Raw genomic sequence first — 15,816 nt, 5'->3', positions numbered from 1 at the left:
GGCTGGATTCGGATTATCCTGATGGATAATGCCGAAGCCATTAAGAAGAAATTTTTTATTGTCCGAGGCTTGATATATGATGTGTTATTATATAAGTAATGAGATGCTTTATTTTTTAAGTTATTAGTATTTTAACGAAATTATTTTACCGTTTGTAATTTTAATTGTGTTGTGAGTCCAAAGAAAAATCTCTCGCCAACTAGACTCCAAAAGTGGGCCCGTGGGTGACACGTCGCCAACTTGACCGTTTGGACGCAAAACCCCAAACAGAAACTCCACCAACACGCGCTCCCAAACACAACCTATCTTCCCTCCAACTTGTGCTCACCGACCAAACCCGTAAACCCTCTTCTTCAATGACTAATTTACCCTCCACCTGATCAACAAAATCAAACGGCCACAAATAGAATCCCAAATCTAAATCCAAATCTCACTTTATGAAAAGAAAATAAAAATAAAAGATTAAGAAAATGGTAATTCTCAAGTAGTGTTCTTATTTATTGTCCATTAATTTTCTGATCTCATGTCTCTACGACAAATTATATGCAAAGACTTCACAATTTCTGATTATATTAGTGGCTCCAGCACGCATTTCAACATGAGAAAGCTATGACTAACAATCTTAGTTTATTCGCAACAAGTGGTTAAGTGAAAAAGTGCGAATAACAATTCTTTATAAAAAAAAACGAAATGTCTTAAGTTCAATATTTTGTAAGCTGTGAATTCTCAACTAGCCTTCTCCGAGCTCGAAAAGAGTGGATAACAATGGTTCGCTACTAGTTGTCTCTTTTTAAAATAAAAATCCTAGTTTAAAATTCATAATTCAAAAAGTTTTTTTTGTTTTTTTTTGCCAATTTTTAAAAATGGAGATCCAATTGGCAAAAAACCTAAAACACAAAGTGCAAAATGTTATGATCTAAGAAAAACATTATTATTAATCAAAAGTGAGATTAATTATTAATTATTATTATTTTAATTGTTTTAATTTGGAGGGCGAGAGAGTTTAAAGAGAGCGAGAGATGAGGGCGGGGGAGAAAGGGAGAGGTTGTTGCGAATCAGAGCGAAACAAGGATTCCTTCTCCCGCCACATCCTAATGCGAAGAAGCGGTAAACTCTTCTAACAACCGACACGTGTCCTTCTCCCCAACCCCACTCATAAATTGGACAATTCACCGTGACTTTCTCTCTCTCTTCCCACAATATTTTCTCGCCCCCGGTTTTTTATTATTTCTAAACTTTTATTAAATTTTCTCGGCGTTTCTCCTTCTCTCTCTTCTCCCTGAACTCGATCGACAAGCGCTCGTCCTCTGTTCGGATCGAATTCCCACCTCAGGAAAAGAGCAGAATGTTCTGAAAACCCTAGAATTTCAATCGAATCGAGCAGAAAGTTGATATCTTTTTCTCCTTCTTTTTCTTCCGCGAGGGTTCGGTACCAGGAGGCGGCTTCGCTTTGTCGATTGCGTTCGTCTGAGCAAAAATTAGGGTTGGTAGTAATAGTTTCGATTCGTTTCTGATTTTATTTCATTTGGGTATCCCTTGAGTTATCAGTTTCCCTTTTCAAGTCTATCGAAATTTTGTTTCTTTGATCCGTTCTGTGTTGGGCATCTGTTTTTGCCTTTTTGGTATAAACCCTAGGTTAGTCGAATAAAAAATCCCCCAAAAAAGTTAAATTCTTTGATTCTTATCCCTGTAGATAAATTGGTTACGGCATCGTTTTTTCGGTTTCCATTTCAGCTGATTTTAGGTTATTTGCAAGAAATTCTGTGAAATTTTTGGGCGTCGTTTTAGTTTGCCATCAGAAATTGAGGGTTTCCTTGTTAGATCTTCCTTCCCCTTGTTGCATATTTTTCTTATTTTTTTCTCCCACTTCTTTGATAAAACGAAAAAAAAAAAGAAAAAGAGAGAAAAAGGGTTCAAGAAATCTAGGGTTTGTGTATAGACTTATGTAGAGAGAAATCTGGTTGGGGTATGGCCTTGAATTTTTCTCACCGACCAATCTTTCCGGGGCATCTGTCTGAGGACAATTTGGTTTCTCCAATGAGGATTGCCAATGGGTACCTCGTGGAGGGTATGCCAGAGAGGAATGGAGATGGTTTCGGTAGGCTTTGGCATTCAAATCGGGAAGTGGATGGTTGCTTTGATTATGGAAGAGATAGATGTGATAGGGGTTGCTCACAGGATCCCGTTTCGAATGACATTCTTGATCTATTGCCTTCGGACCCTTTTGGCATGGATATAAGTACCACGTTTACAGCTATCACAGGCTGGCTTGAGGATTTGGAAGTGGACTACAGTGGTTACAGAAGGGATGAGGTGGGGACAAGTAACGGTAACTATGAACTTTTTGCGGGGTTGAATTTTATCTGGAATAATGCTATGAAGTTCCAGGCATTCCCAGGGAATATTGGGGTTGATCACAAGTCTAATGTAGCCAGTGGATTCGGTGGGTGTTCAAAAGAGAAGGGAGTTGATGATTCGTCCTTACACAGCGGTTTTGGATCAGCATGTCCAGTCGCTGACATTTTGAATTTTGGCAATGAAAGTTGTGGTTTTTCCAATCAGCAAAATGTAGAGGTCCAGCATGGCGATGGGATTTGTGCTGGCGGTGATGGAGGAGCTCCTCATGGGGCTTTGATGTTTGCCCTTAGTTATCTTGGGGTGCAGGATCTTCTTGTTGTAGAAGGTGTTTGCAGATCTCTCCATTCTACAGTTCGCGGTGACCCCCTTTTGTGGAGAAATATTCACATATATCAACCACTGAACGAGAAGATTACCGATGATGTTCTTTTTCAATTAACTGATAGGGCTCAAGGAAATCTGCAGAGCTTGAGCCTGGTGGAGTGCCCAAGGATCACTGATGATGGTCTGAAGCGTGTGCTTGAAAGTAATCCCAAGCTAGCCAAGGTTAGTTTTTGGCTTCTGGATTTTACCTCAACTGTTTGCAGCGTTTTTTTCTTAGAATTCTTTTATTATTGTCTCTTTACAAGAAGTTTATCTCTGCACTACCATTCATGATTATTAATTGTTTACCTTAAATTTCCTAGACTTGTGCTCAAAGTTAACTCTAGGGAAGAAAAATTTGATTCATGTTCAATCTTAAATGTTCCATTTATTTGTGTAGTTGAGCGTGCCTGGATGTACTAGACTCAGTATTGAGGGCATTGTAAATAGCTTAAAAGCGTTCAATTCCAAGAGTGCACAAGGTGTGAAGCATTTACGAATTGGTGGACTCTATGGTGTGACACAGAAGCATTTTGAAGAGTTGAAGTTCTTGTTGGGAACTGATGGGCAGATGCAGCCTAATCCACGCAAGCCACATTTTTATCAAAGAGGGAACTTTTATCTGGCCTCTGATGATGATAGTGACATTGATATTGAAATGTGCCCTCGATGCCAGAACCTGAGGCTTGTCTATGATTGCCCTGCTGAGGCTTGTCAAGGGAAACAACATCCAACTCAGGTGTGCAGGGCCTGCACACTTTGCATAGGGAGGTGTATTGAGTGTGGACGGTGCATTAATGATAGTGAATATGAGGAAACGTTTTGTTTGGAGTTGCTTTGCTCAGATTGTTGGAAGCAGCTACTTAAGTCTCAAGAAACACAGGATGGAACCTATGGTCCATCCAAACCTTCTGTTCTCCATGAACGGAATGATACTCTTGGTCGACATGGCTAGGTTCTGTTGGTTTCATATTAATGGATGAGAAAATTACAAGTGGTTCCTAAGTTGTCCAATCAGTTAAAGATTATGGTTCCTTTATCTCATACCGCTTGGTCAGCTGGCTTTGTCGGGTTTAGTCTATTGGTTGACTTCAGCTTTGGCAGTTTGTATCTCATCTGGGGCTCCGAGCCCACTGCTAGTACGTCGTGATGAACAGAAAAAAAAATGTTCAAAAATAAAATCAAAAGAGATGGAAATTTTAGGGGTGAAGGAGATTGTAAACAAAATTCTGCATCCACTGTCCAGGGCATGGAATTTTGTTCTGGTGATTCAGTTAGTTGGCTCTGGCATGAGTAATTGTTCTACGAGGAGTATGTTGATTTGCCTTTGAGTATTATGTATGAAGTCTCTTGGCATCTGACCAAGATGCGAGGTAGCCTACTAGAGCAGTCAACAGTAGGAACTACTACTTGTAGAGAGCAAAGTGGAAAGGTAACGTGTTTGTTGCACATCGGCCATTGTGCTCTGTGAATTCTATGCCTACACATGGAAGTGGTCTTCGGTTACCTGTGAAGAGTTTGAAGCGTGAAGTACGTTGGTTCTCGCAGTCATACAAGGGAGCTACATTGTTCATTCTTCCAGTTGTGCAGCAGTTTATGTTTGGAAGATTGCTGTTGCAGTAGCACGCCCATCTGTGACCTGCTATTTGGGACGAATCCCAGAGCAGGACGGGATCTTCTACCTGGCTTTATATACTGCACTGATTTTATCTGGTGTCATCTATAATGCCATTCCACAGATTCGTTCTTGTTCAGTCAAGAATGAAGCTACGATTGTGTCCTCCCGCAGGAAACAATGTTGTTCATAAAAGACGGGACTTGTACGTTGTTAATAAGAGACAGGCATGTACATTGTTCAAAAAAGGCCATGCTGGTGCGTTCTTGCTTTGGACGACATCTTTCGTCTGTCTCAGTTATGATCCATGGCAGCTTCACTGTATGCTCTTTGAGCAAAGAATTGCCAAATACTGCTTCTCTGGTGTCAACCAGAGTTATCCTTCGTGTGTGCCTTGAGCACCAAGTTATCTGCTTCTTTTCGGTCGAAACGAATGTTGTAAAATGTACTTTCAATAAGTTATGGTTTTATGCAAAAGCGGGCAAAGCTATTGCTAGCTATGTATACTCTTTTTTTTCCACTATCCTTGGATGTATTATTCTTTTATTATCGAGATTTTCCCACTTGTTCTTTCATCTTTATATTTTTATCCATTGGCATATTTAAGACTTTGATCTTTTAGGCCACAATCCTTTCAAATGTATATCTTTTAAGTATGTTTTGTAACAATGTTGTCCCAAAGTTGGGAGCAGAAGCTGAGTGCTATAGTCAACTTGGCTATGGGGTTTACGAGGAGGAGAACTTATCATTTTTCGATGCGATCACATTTACTTCTGATTTTACATTTTCAAAAACAACGTAAATATGATATACTTGATGAGACATTTATAAATTTGAGATATAATATACTTTTCTTTAATTATTGGGGTCCACTTCTAAAAGATATATATATACATTGTTAGTCAAGATGATTATTTTACATTTCGCCTATTGGAGAGCTTTTTCGTCCAACAAGAAATGTAAAGTGCTCAAACATGACATTTTACATCTCCTATTAGAGATGCTTCTAGGTCAATGGAAAATATTATTCACGTTTTCAGTAGCTCTTTAATACATAAAATGATGTTGAAAATAAGAGTTAAAATAACTTTTTTTCTTATGAAAATATGTAATTAACTTAAAATATCGTTATAACGTCGCCATCACATGGTAAGGATGTTTCTGTAAGCATGCGTGCGTGGTCCAACTCAAAAACATAACATTGATTATTCGCTCACATGTCTTGCGTGGGGCTAACTCAAATATTTGGTATACAACAGGCCGTCACTCAAAAACGAAGAAAAAGGAGCCATTTTTGCAGCTCATTTTACTTCTTGTTGGCGACAGAGACAGATCCATGTGTCGTTCATTCATTTATGCCATGGGCACATGGTATGACAAATAATTCATGCAACGGGATGTCATTACGATGATATATACGTGATTGACTGATGTATCTCTGCAGTAACATTCCGATTACATGCTAGTTTATCTTATTTCATGACATACAATTTTAATTCAAGCAATACAAATGAAGTAAAATTGATCGTAAATTAACTGAAAATTTCATTAATTAAACCATTTATTCAACATAAAATATGAAGACAAATGGGATTAAACTGGTTAGTGACAATATATATTTATATACTAGAAGAAGCCATATTGTTCAACGCATTGTTTCATTGCCCATCTCCTTTCTGAGTTTTCTTCCGGATCTTCTCCACCCACTTGAAACTCAAAACTGCCTTCCCGAAGCTCCTCTTCGATCCATCTTTGCCCTTCTTCTTGTCCTTGTCGGATGATCCCGATGGCGGCGGATCGGGGTTGTTGTCCCATTGATCAGCCCAGGACAGACCAGAATCCATTGTCCTTTTTTTTTTCTTTCTTTTCTTTCTCTCGTGTTCTTCTTTTTCGAGGTTAAAAACTTCTTTTTGCAACAAAGCAACAGAGCTTTGGAATTTGTTGCAAAGGGGTTAGTTTTTTTATTTTAATCCAATGCTGATTTTTCCTTAATTTGATCGAAAGGAAAATTGTTTGGCAGAAGTTAGTTATGTTTGATGAACAAGTTTAGAAATTTGTCCAACGGTCTTTTGCTTATTATGTAACTTGATTTTTGCCTGAACCAACTCGATTATCCTTAATTTGGTCATGTCTGTTATTGGACTAAAGTAGTTAGTAATAGACTCGTTTTCCTTTGTCGGAATTCACATGATGCAAAAGATTATAACGAACGTAAATAACTGGTTACACACAAGATTTCGCCATGTCTATCAGCTGCGGTTGACCGAGCAGTAGGCAATTAGCAGTCAAGTCAAACTCTAAAACCTACATCCATGCCCAGCCCTGTAAATTATAACCAACCATGTCATACAGACAATGCCTGTTTTAGAGAGTGGTAAGTTTATCATCTTAGATGCACATCGTCTCCCTACATTTCGGCCGAAATGTCCCCTTTTCTCAAGTACCGAACACCGAAATTTGAGGGGAAAAGCCATTTTTACTCCCAGGCCGGCGGTATTTCCATGATATCGCTGAGATTACACGATGGTTCGCACATATGTCGATGTTCCCGACAGACAGAGGAACATTCGGGAACCGTTGGATTACAACTTCAAGCCAGGGAGGGAGGGAAAACAAAACAAGGATCAATTTCCCTCATCCTTTTACTGAACCTATCGTCTACAAAAATTCGACATGACCTGCAATTTCTCTACACAACAGCTTAGACTCACTGGCAAGCTTCAAGCTTTTGACAATGGCAAGGCCTGTTTGCTTGTGTGTAGAAGTCGGAATGTATTGCTTGACATCTTCTTCTTTCCCCGTCAATAGAACCTCCCTAGCCGGAACCACATTTTCCCACCAGAATTCCCTTAAAATTTCATGCATCAAGTTCCAGTAACTCCGGTCCCTGCACACGCGGAATATTGTGCTTCCGTTCGGTGTCCAGCAGTACAGATCAACCCACTCTCTGTCCAGTACCTCCATTTGGCCTTGCACCTGAGGCATGTAATAGAAAGGCATGGTTGACCAGGGCAGAGCCTTCTCTGGCTTCCCCTTGTTGTATGGACACTTCACTTCCAGTATCCCACCGCCTTGATAGCAATCAATAAGACCCTCGAGAAGACCGTCTGGGGAGGCACCAATCCAACCATATCGCTCCTCTGCATGGGTAGCAAATCCGTATGAACTCACTTCACGGCCTGTGATGCTTTTGTACTTTTCAATGGCCACTTCTTCGTTGAGCACGCCCCACTCCATGGCTCTCTTAGAAGCTTCCACAATTTGTTTCTCTGATTCAAATACCTTCTCTTGCCAGAGCTCTGGCCGGCGGGTCCCTTTCCAAAATCCCAAGGCAGTGCTGAAGGTGCTTGTGGTCAGCTTGTCCTTGCGTAGGGCAAACCATTCCTCTGATCGTTGGGGAGCATCAGACGGAGAAAGCCGGGTGGCTAGCACTAGTGATGATGGGGGACGATGAATGACAAGAGGGACAACCGGAGAGATCAGTGTTTTGGTGCATGTGGAATAAGGCCTCAAAATATCTTTCCTAAACCCTACCTTCCTTGAGGATAGCAATTCTACTGCTTTGTGGTGAGACCTGCAGAATCCGGTGCAGTAGGCATTGCTCATTGTCGTTGCTAATCTGACAATGCCACCCATAGCTACTTGGTTTCGATGAAGGGTCCTGCAAAAGCCACACACTGCTTGGAAGTTTATGCTTAGTTGAAGAAACTTCCTTAAACGATATTGGTTACACAATTTTAGACACAATATTCATCAGAAACAATGCCAAATACGTTCTAGACACATCTAACACTACACAATAAGCAATAATTGTCTTCTTAACAAAATATCCAAGTGAAGAAGCACATTCTATTGTTCCTCCTTTAGGTCAAGTATCAATTTTTCAACCGAAGAAGGAACTGATTTTCCGGAATGCGATCCTTTCCCTACAAAATGTATCATTCGATTCACAGTATTCGCGAAGCGATTAAAAAAAACAAGAAAACCAGATGATGGAGTTTACTTCAAATACAAGCAATGCTAATGAGGAAAAAGAAAGAAAATCCAAAAGCTCAACTTCCTCCCCCAATCTCCCAATTCGATTCAGAGTCAAAACCCGCATGATTGGCAGTCCTTAATTCGAACATGAGGGGGCTACAAACATATTGCACTAAAGGTGTTTGATTTAACACCTGAGAGACGGCTCGAACTAAAGGCTCCGACTTTGGGAGCTGCGGAGGAAGCAGAGCGTGGCTTGGGAGTCCGAGAGGTCACTCCGCCATGGAGAAAATACAGAGAAGCTCTGGACTGAGCGGAAGAGACTTGAATGAGCTTCATCTGTCACTATGTTCCAGCCACCACCATTTCTAGGGTTTTGTTTTTGCTACTGCAAAATTTGATAGAGAGAAAAAGAAGAAGATTTTAGGGCGGGCAGCAGCTGATAACATTTTCCAAAAGTCCAACACGCCACGTACTTATACCAGTCTAAAAAGTAAAAACGCCGTTGTTTTGAGTAAAACGGCTTCGAAACGTAGCGTTTAAAGTTGGGAACTTCGGTATAAAGGTCATCAACCAGAGAGAGAAAGAGAGGAGAGAGAAAGCGCTGAACTCTCTCTTCTTTCTTCGCTAATCAAAACACAAAAGCTTTAAATTCAAGCACTTTCTTCCTCTCACTCTACTTTCTCTCTGTGTCTGAGCTGAGAAAACCCAAAACCCACCTACTGAAAAAAAAAAAAAAAACGGAAACAAAAATGGGTTAGTTCTGCTGCTGACCAAGTACTTCACTTTCTTCTTCCTTGTCCACACCCGCCACCATGTATTTGTCGGAAAATGCTCGACCAATCGATTTCTACAAAGAGGAAGCCGGCCGGGACATGATGATGGAGGTGGTGGTCTCGAACGAGGACCTTCCCCAATCTCAATCCCAATCCCAAGCTCATCTTCACCAGCCGCCCCCGCAACAGATGCTTATGGGTGACAGCAGCGGTGAGGACCACGAAGTGAGGGCTCCGAAGAAGCGAGCCGAGACTTGGGTGCAGGACGAGACCCGAAGCTTAATAGCCCTGCGTCGCGGGATGGACGGCTTGTTCAACACCTCCAAGTCGAACAAGCACTTGTGGGAGCAGATTTCTGCTAAGATGAGACAGAAAGGGTTCGATCGGTCGCCGACGATGTGCACGGACAAGTGGAGGAACTTGCTGAAAGAGTTCAAGAAGGCTAAGCACCATGATAGGGGAAGTGGGTCAGCTAAGATGTCGTATTACAAGGAGATTGAGGAGATTTTGAAGGAGAGAAGCAAGAATACGCAGCACAAAAGCCCCACTCCCCCAAAGGTCGATTCTTTCGTGCAATTTTCAGATAAAGGTATCGGGTTATTCTTCCTTTTTCTGAATTTTTAGATTGCTGGTTGAATATTTGTGATTGAATTCGAAGTGGCTTTGTTAAACTTGAGCTGAAAATTATAGTGTTTTGAAGAAAATTGCCTTCCCTTTTGATGTATTTGTTAGTCTTTTCCATTTTTGTAGTTGTTTTTGTTTATCTGAGTTTGGTACATTATTAATCTGTTAAATCTAAATTTAGAGGAGTTTGATTTAGCGTTTCCAATTTAGAAATGTTCCTGTATATGGAAATGGCTATAATTAGTAATGTGGAGTATAAAAGGTTTGTAACAATTGACCGTTGAATACTGACCTTAATAGAGTCATCCTCTTCACACTGCTGATACCCCAAGTATTATCCTTTGAGTAATTCCAGCATTAATGGCTATTTAAGACATATTTATGGTAGCTCTGCATGAACATCTGGGTGTGATGGCTATAGATATAAGATATGAAAACCTTGATGAGTAATTTGATGTTATCGGGAGAGCGGACTGTGTGAGTTTAATTCTGAGTATCTTGCACAGCACTTGCTTTCATATCTGGTATACGGGTTGGGGTAGGCTTGAGTCATGATGCTCAATATGCAGTCTGGATGTATTTCCAGTTTTGACGACGAGATTGCACATCTAATAAACCAGTGGAGAGGGATTAACAGATTAGTGTAACCTAGTCAAAAGTCAATTTGTTCTTGGTTGATCCCTTGATATTATAAAAGATGAACAAGGCACGTGCAAGCTATGCAGAAACGGGGGGATGCTCATGCCTTACCTTAAGTTTCTCATCAAGTGGAAGGGAAGGCTTAAAGACATCGGTATGCGGGTTCATCTCTTTCTCTAAAGGTTTTTCAAGTGCAATCCTACAAGTAAAGTTTCAGCAAGAAAGATTTTTTAGCCCCAACTTTAACGAGCATTTTCGGGGACTAGCCTGCTTCCAGAGGGAAACTGGCCTATATTGTGGCAACGCATTGAAGTTGTCCTTTTGCTTATCATTGTCTATTATAGAGATGTCGTATGCTGGGTTTCAAAGCATGTTGAACGTGCATGAAAGTTGTGTGGTATTTAGTAAAGTATTGAAGACGCTGCTTCATACAAAACAAATCTTAAATACAAGGAATGTTTTTAACTTTTCATGTGTTTTTCTGTGTAAGAGGTCGCACTTGGTGCGATGGCAAGTGCCTTCGCCCATGAGCGGTAGGTCTCGGGTTCGAGACTTGGGAGCAGCCTCTCCATAAATGGGGGTAAGGCTAGCCGACATTCACCTCTCCCAGACCCTGCGTAAAGCGGGAGCCTTGTGCACTGGGTACGACCTTTATGTGTTTTTCTGTGTCTTAGTTGTTTTTTTCCTCTATCATGGTACCCTGGCGTCTGTCCTGATACATTATAGGCCGTATAAAACACCATTTCCTGGGACGATATCCACTGACATCAGCTTCATATATTACATTTTCTGTTGTGCGTTCTAAATACTTTATCATGTAACGACACGTTTCCTGGAGTTGCGAAAAACTGTTATGTATAACTTTTGTAACAGACAATGGGGGGACTTATCCTTTGATTTGCGCTGTTTTAACGTTCCTTATCAGGAACGTAACCGGCCTTGCAATTCGGGGCAGACTGCAGCTCAGGTGATCCTTGCCCATGTTCCGTCCATGTTCCCTATGTATCAAGTGCTGCATGGGGATTGAACAACTCATTCCTTTTCTTCTCCTTCTTTTGGGTAGTGCTTTGTGTTCTTTAGTCTTTTGGGGTTTGGAAATTCTGCTATCGCATTTCCTAGTTTGCCTTCGAGTTAGGGGTTAAATGGTATAATTCGTTCATACAGGTGAAAATTTCAACATAAACGACTTCATTTTGCCCCAACTTTTTTTCTCTCTATGTTGTGTTGATGGATTAGAAATTTCTCTATGTTGTGTTGATAGATTAGAAATTTCTTTGACGGATTTTCTGCTCATGCAGGTATTGAAGATGCAAGCATTTCGTTTGCACCTGTTGAAGGTACATTAATTTAACCTGAGTTTTAGTGTTCTGGTGTATGTTTATGTTATTTCATCACCTAATTATTAGCTTGCCTGATAACTCTTGACCACTCTTAGAAATTATGATAACTTATTATCTTTAGGGGAATGATCAGTTCTTTAAGGTTATTCCGGTACAACCATCTCAAATAGTTCATCTCATGGCTCATGTTGGATATTATTAGCATGATAGATGGCATTCAAGATTCAATGACCAATGACTTTTTTCCTCCCTTTTTTATCGTCAATGCTGAGTTCTGTCTTTTCTTTTCCTTTTGGCCGGAAATGATGAGTTCTTCATGTGAGCGTATGAACTTTTCTGCATGTTTCTTTTCCTGTATTCTGCTTCTATGTATCATGTTTTTCTAAGTCATTTTTTCTTTTCAAAGAGATATATGTCCTCTCTTTTTATGTTCCTTGGTGCGCAGCTAGTGGCAGGCCGGCACTCAATCTTGAAAGACGTTTGGATCATGATGGTCATCCTCTTGCCATCACTGCAGCTGATGCAGTTACAGCAGGTGGAGTTCCACCGTGGAATTGGAGAGAAACCCCGGGAAATGGTAAGTTAAATTGAAGTTGGGAAATTTGCTCAACAAGCGTCTTGTTATGTTTATGCTCCAAATGTATACGGATGAGTAGCACGCAAAATGTCTTGTTAATATGTTGTCAATAGTTCGTTTATTTCAAATTCTTTTCCATTTTTTGACAGGTGGGGAGGGTCAAGCATATGGTGGTAGAGTCATATTAGTCAACTGGGGTGACTATACTAGAAGGATTGGTATCGATGGCACCGCAGATGCCATTAAGGATGCAATTAAGTCTGCTTTTAGGTTGAGAACAAAACGCTCATTCTGGTTGGAGGATGAAGACCAGATAGTCCGAAGTCTTGACAGGGACATGCCTTTGGGGAATTACACTCTTCATCTTGATGAAGGTATAGGTGTATCGATCATATTGATCTTAGTAGTTCCTTAGGATAGTGGTTGAGAAGTAGCAACTCTTATTCACAGAGATCTATCTAATAATGTTTTGCTCCCCCTTTCGTATTGAAAACTTGATGCTGAAGTCCAAATTTCAGGGGTGGCCATCAAAGTATGCCTCTATGACGAGTCGGACCACATACCAGTACACACAGAGGAGAAGCTTTTCTACACAGAAGAAGATTATCGCGAGTTTCTGTCCCGCCGGGGGTGGTCGTGTCTAAGGGAGTTTGACGGGTACAGAAATATTGAAAATATGGACGACCTTCGCCCGGGTGCAATATACCGCGGTGTGAGTTGAGGGAACCGCGTTCCCTTATCATGTTCCCTTCTCAATGTAATTGTGGATGGTTATGGACCCTTTTTTGTTCAGTGTTGCAGGTTGTGTAGCATGGCAGAAGAAAGACGATATTATATTTGCACAGTTGGCCTGCACTTTGCTGTTTGTAAATACAAGTTTAGTTTCTACTCTTCCACACTTCATTGCCTCCTTTCCTATCCATTTCATTTATTTCTTATGGTTCTTCCGCCTCTCATTTTTTGACAAATTAAATGACCTGCTAACCATTTCGCTTTCAGTTAATTCAATTTTTCGTTATCAAATGGCCCATAAACATTTAATTTTCTATTACTTCAATCTTTTGACTCCCATGAGCAAACTTTTCGGTAGGACCGTCACACCTGCTCATATATATATTGTGCTTGTTCAAACCTGCTCATATATATAATGTGTGCGCATCAAACTTCTTGTCGAGAAGGTTTCCCATCATGTATCTCTTGTTGGTCAGAAAGCTTTCTCATGAGCAATTTTAAAAGGATATAGAGTATTTGACCGAAAGATATAAATATTTATATAAATTTACTTTTAATACGGGAAAAAAAAGCTATAGCTCCACTTGTTAAAGAGGAAGTGAGCCTAAAATTTAGTTTATCCAGCCCAAGCCCAAGCTTAGACCAGCCCATTTTATTGGGCCCAATATATGCTGAAGGCACAAACAATATTTCGTTTTCTTAACCGCACACCAAGGATTGCTTTCATGCGATTTAAGTGATGTCTTTCTGCTGCATTTCGAAGAGCATGGGCACAACAGAATCTATTTGACATATGGAAACTAATACATCCGATGACTTGTCTGGTACGAAATGAATACATCCAACTCCCATGTCGAAAACACCAAGACGAAAATACATCTTACGGATAAGATAGTTCAGCACACAATTTTTCATCCTCGTCCGAACCATTCTAATAAATTGTGAATAAAAGATTCACAATACCAGAAGTCCACGAAACATGGATACTGGATACCATCCCCCTCCTTTTACCGCTCGTCCCATTCGTCGTTCTTGTACGACACTAGAGTGTCAACCTTGTGAATCTGCACGATCCAGCGAACAGATTAACAACTGTCAGCAACCAAAGATTTCTAAATGAATGAAAATTATAAAATGGGAATGCAATGTCTGGAACTTGCCTTGGTGTCAAAGGAATGCAGTTTCACTATTTCTGGATTTGTAATCAGTTTCGGATCACTCTCGATCCAAGTGAATGGGACTGCAACATCTTTATCCGTGTATGCCAACACATCAAACACGCCTAAAAGCAAGTAATTGAACAAATGAACATGATAAATACCAATATGAATAAGTAAACCATTTTCGTTTGGATAAGTGAGTGTGTTTGCCTTACAGGGTTCATCAAGGCATGGCAAGTAAGTGATGCTCGAAGCAATCTGCCTCATGATTGCCTGAATCTCCCTCATGATTTCCTTGTCACTCTTTTCCCTCGACACGCTTAAATAAAAAAAAAACAAAACAATGAAACATGATTTAGAAATGAATAAAACAAACTATAGTTTCATACAACACGAGGGACTCAAAATAATCCAAAATTGAATTGAATTACCCCTGCTCGACGACCTCGCTATCAGTCTCAATGCTGAAGTTCCACCTCTCAAGAACCTCATTGGTGGCCTTGCTCATTATAACAAGAACAACTCTTTGCAACTTTCCAGATTCCAGCCATTCTTTACAAGATTCAAGATTAAAACATATCAGTCTCCAAGAACAACATATCTCAAACAAGCAATGTAGATTTAGTAGGTGCAGAATGCAGTATATACATCGTATCGTATTTCGATATCGACCTACTAAGAAAAAATAACCCTAAATAGGTAGAAATTACCAGAAAGCTGAGCGGTTAGGTTGGCAATGAAGGATTTGAGGCCCTCGTCTTGCGTAAGCAACATTGGCAATCCATATTTCTTCACCTTCACAAAGCTTTCTTCAGGATACACTCCTCGATTGTACAGAATGCTATAAAATACCCAAATTTCCAACCAATATTAACTTCAATATCCAATAAATACATATCCCAAATGAATCAAACACAAAAAGGGGAACATAAACAACAAAAACAAAGACCAATATCCCATGCCCATTACCTGTTTGCCGAATATCCTGAAAGAGGCAACACAGAAAGAACACAAAACGCAGAGATCAGAAAAAGATTTCTCGGAAACCGAACAAAACCCAACAAAGAAAAATGAGAATCAAATCCAATCGACGATAAATTACCGAAGAACTCGCTGACAATGGCGGCGGAGCCACGCAGAGTGATGATGTCTTTGGTCGCTGTTTTTGAAGCCATTACTACGATGCGTTTCCAAACCCAATAAAGATTCTATCCAATTTTCTGTTTGGCAAGTAAGAAAATTATGAATTTCCCAGACGAAAAGCGGTTTCTGAGTTATGTGCGATGAGGAGGTGGAAGAAATAGATTTTTAGGGCTTTGAGAAAATCATCGAAAGTAAAGTAGTGCGAATGCAACGGCTAGATTCTTTAATTTTGGTTTTTCCGGGATTAACGGTAACATTTTTAAATTTGCGCCATTTTATGGTATGAAATTATGAAAGGGGGTTTTGGACCAAATTTTTTTTTGAAAGTGGGGCCGGTCCTGTACGTTGTTGGATTTACACCAAGGCCCAAGTGTGTCGGCACCGAACCCGTTAAAACAATTTCCTTCTTTTTTTTTACACTAAATTTCTTCGTAATGCTACCATTTTCTCTTCAAATCTGAAAATTAAGTTTGATATAAAAAAAATTAAATCGAAAGTATTTATGGACGTA

At 40.2% G+C, this 15,816-nt stretch overlaps 5 protein-coding genes across 6 annotated transcripts; 2 read left to right on the top strand and 3 right to left on the bottom strand.

Annotated features, from left to right (window-relative positions):
- The first annotated feature begins 1,037 nt into the window (after positions 1-1,037).
- Positions 1,038-4,911, top strand: LOC103431876 (F-box protein SKIP14-like). The gene is made up of 2 exons (XM_008370048.4): positions 1,038-2,904; positions 3,122-4,911. Exons 1-2 carry the CDS (start codon positions 1,969-1,971, stop codon positions 3,674-3,676), a joined length of 1,491 nt encoding a protein of 496 aa, XP_008368270.3. The 5' UTR covers positions 1,038-1,968; the 3' UTR covers positions 3,677-4,911.
- A 946-nt stretch (positions 4,912-5,857) lies between these two features.
- LOC103403109 (uncharacterized) lies at positions 5,858-6,320 on the bottom strand. The gene has a single exon (XM_008341933.4). The coding sequence runs from the start codon at positions 6,178-6,180 to the stop codon at positions 5,995-5,997; it is 186 nt and encodes a 61-aa protein (XP_008340155.3). The 5' UTR covers positions 6,181-6,320; the 3' UTR covers positions 5,858-5,994.
- Positions 6,321-6,502: 182 nt separating this feature from the next.
- LOC103403110 (uncharacterized) lies at positions 6,503-8,845 on the bottom strand. 2 transcript variants are annotated; one of them, XM_017323725.3, is made up of 2 exons: positions 8,509-8,845; positions 6,503-7,997 (listed from the first exon to the last, which is right to left on the bottom strand). In XM_017323725.3, exon 2 carries the CDS (start codon positions 7,970-7,972, stop codon positions 6,995-6,997), a length of 978 nt encoding a protein of 325 aa, XP_017179214.3. In that variant the 5' UTR covers positions 7,973-7,997; positions 8,509-8,845; the 3' UTR covers positions 6,503-6,994. The 2 variants fall into 2 exon arrangements, with proteins under 2 accessions (XP_017179214.3, XP_008368268.3); XM_008370046.4 differs by having other exon boundaries at positions 6,503-8,013; positions 8,509-8,776.
- A 284-nt stretch (positions 8,846-9,129) lies between these two features.
- Positions 9,130-13,168, top strand: LOC103431872 (trihelix transcription factor GT-1-like). The gene is made up of 5 exons (XM_008370045.4): positions 9,130-9,679; positions 11,652-11,690; positions 12,139-12,270; positions 12,420-12,644; positions 12,789-13,168. The coding sequence occupies exons 1-5, from the start codon at positions 9,130-9,132 to the stop codon at positions 12,989-12,991; spliced, it is 1,149 nt and encodes a 382-aa protein (XP_008368267.3). The 3' UTR covers positions 12,992-13,168.
- Positions 13,169-13,769: 601 nt separating this feature from the next.
- Positions 13,770-15,480, bottom strand: LOC103431871 (mitotic spindle checkpoint protein MAD2). Its single transcript, XM_008370044.4, has 7 exons — positions 15,265-15,480; positions 15,132-15,147; positions 14,873-15,003; positions 14,594-14,714; positions 14,378-14,481; positions 14,163-14,284; positions 13,770-14,066 (listed from the first exon to the last, which is right to left on the bottom strand). Exons 1-7 carry the CDS (start codon positions 15,335-15,337, stop codon positions 14,010-14,012), a joined length of 624 nt encoding a protein of 207 aa, XP_008368266.3. The 5' UTR covers positions 15,338-15,480; the 3' UTR covers positions 13,770-14,009.
- Positions 15,481-15,816: the final 336 nt, after the last annotated feature.

Source organism: Malus domestica, chromosome 16, assembly GCF_042453785.1.
Source record: "Malus domestica chromosome 16, GDT2T_hap1".
Taxonomy (NCBI): Eukaryota; Viridiplantae; Streptophyta; class Magnoliopsida; order Rosales; family Rosaceae; genus Malus; species Malus domestica.
Note: the sequence above shows the minus strand (reverse complement) of the source record. Positions and strands in the feature narration are given on the sequence as shown.

Excerpts from the sequence above, each read along its gene's own strand:
- LOC103431871 (XM_008370044.4), bottom strand. The coding sequence starts at position 15,337 with ATGGCTTCAAAAACAGCGACCAAAGACATCATCACTCTGCGTGGCTCC. Across the intron at positions 14,715-14,872 it reads CCTAACCGCTCAGCTTTCTG|AATGGCTGGAATCTGGAAAG; the intron begins GTAATTTCTACC and ends AATCTTGTAAAG. Across the intron at positions 14,067-14,162 it reads TGCATTCCTTTGACACCAAG|ATTCACAAGGTTGACACTCT; the intron begins GCAAGTTCCAGA and ends TGGATCGTGCAG.
- LOC103403110 (XM_008370046.4), bottom strand. The coding sequence starts at position 8,653 with ATGAAGCTCATTCAAGTCTCTTCCGCTCAGTCCAGAGCTTCTCTGTAT. Across the intron at positions 8,014-8,508 it reads TAGTTCGAGCCGTCTCTCAG|TGTGTGGCTTTTGCAGGACC; the intron begins GTGTTAAATCAA and ends ACTTCCAAGCAG.
- LOC103431872 (XM_008370045.4), top strand. The coding sequence starts at position 9,130 with ATGTATTTGTCGGAAAATGCTCGACCAATCGATTTCTACAAAGAGGAA. Across the intron at positions 9,680-11,651 it reads CGTGCAATTTTCAGATAAAG|GTATTGAAGATGCAAGCATT; the intron begins GTATCGGGTTAT and ends CTGCTCATGCAG. Across the intron at positions 11,691-12,138 it reads TTCGTTTGCACCTGTTGAAG|CTAGTGGCAGGCCGGCACTC; the intron begins GTACATTAATTT and ends CTTGGTGCGCAG.
- LOC103431876 (XM_008370048.4), top strand. The coding sequence starts at position 1,969 with ATGGCCTTGAATTTTTCTCACCGACCAATCTTTCCGGGGCATCTGTCT. Across the intron at positions 2,905-3,121 it reads GTAATCCCAAGCTAGCCAAG|TTGAGCGTGCCTGGATGTAC; the intron begins GTTAGTTTTTGG and ends TTATTTGTGTAG.
- LOC103403109 (XM_008341933.4), bottom strand. The coding sequence starts at position 6,180 with ATGGATTCTGGTCTGTCCTGGGCTGATCAATGGGACAACAACCCCGAT.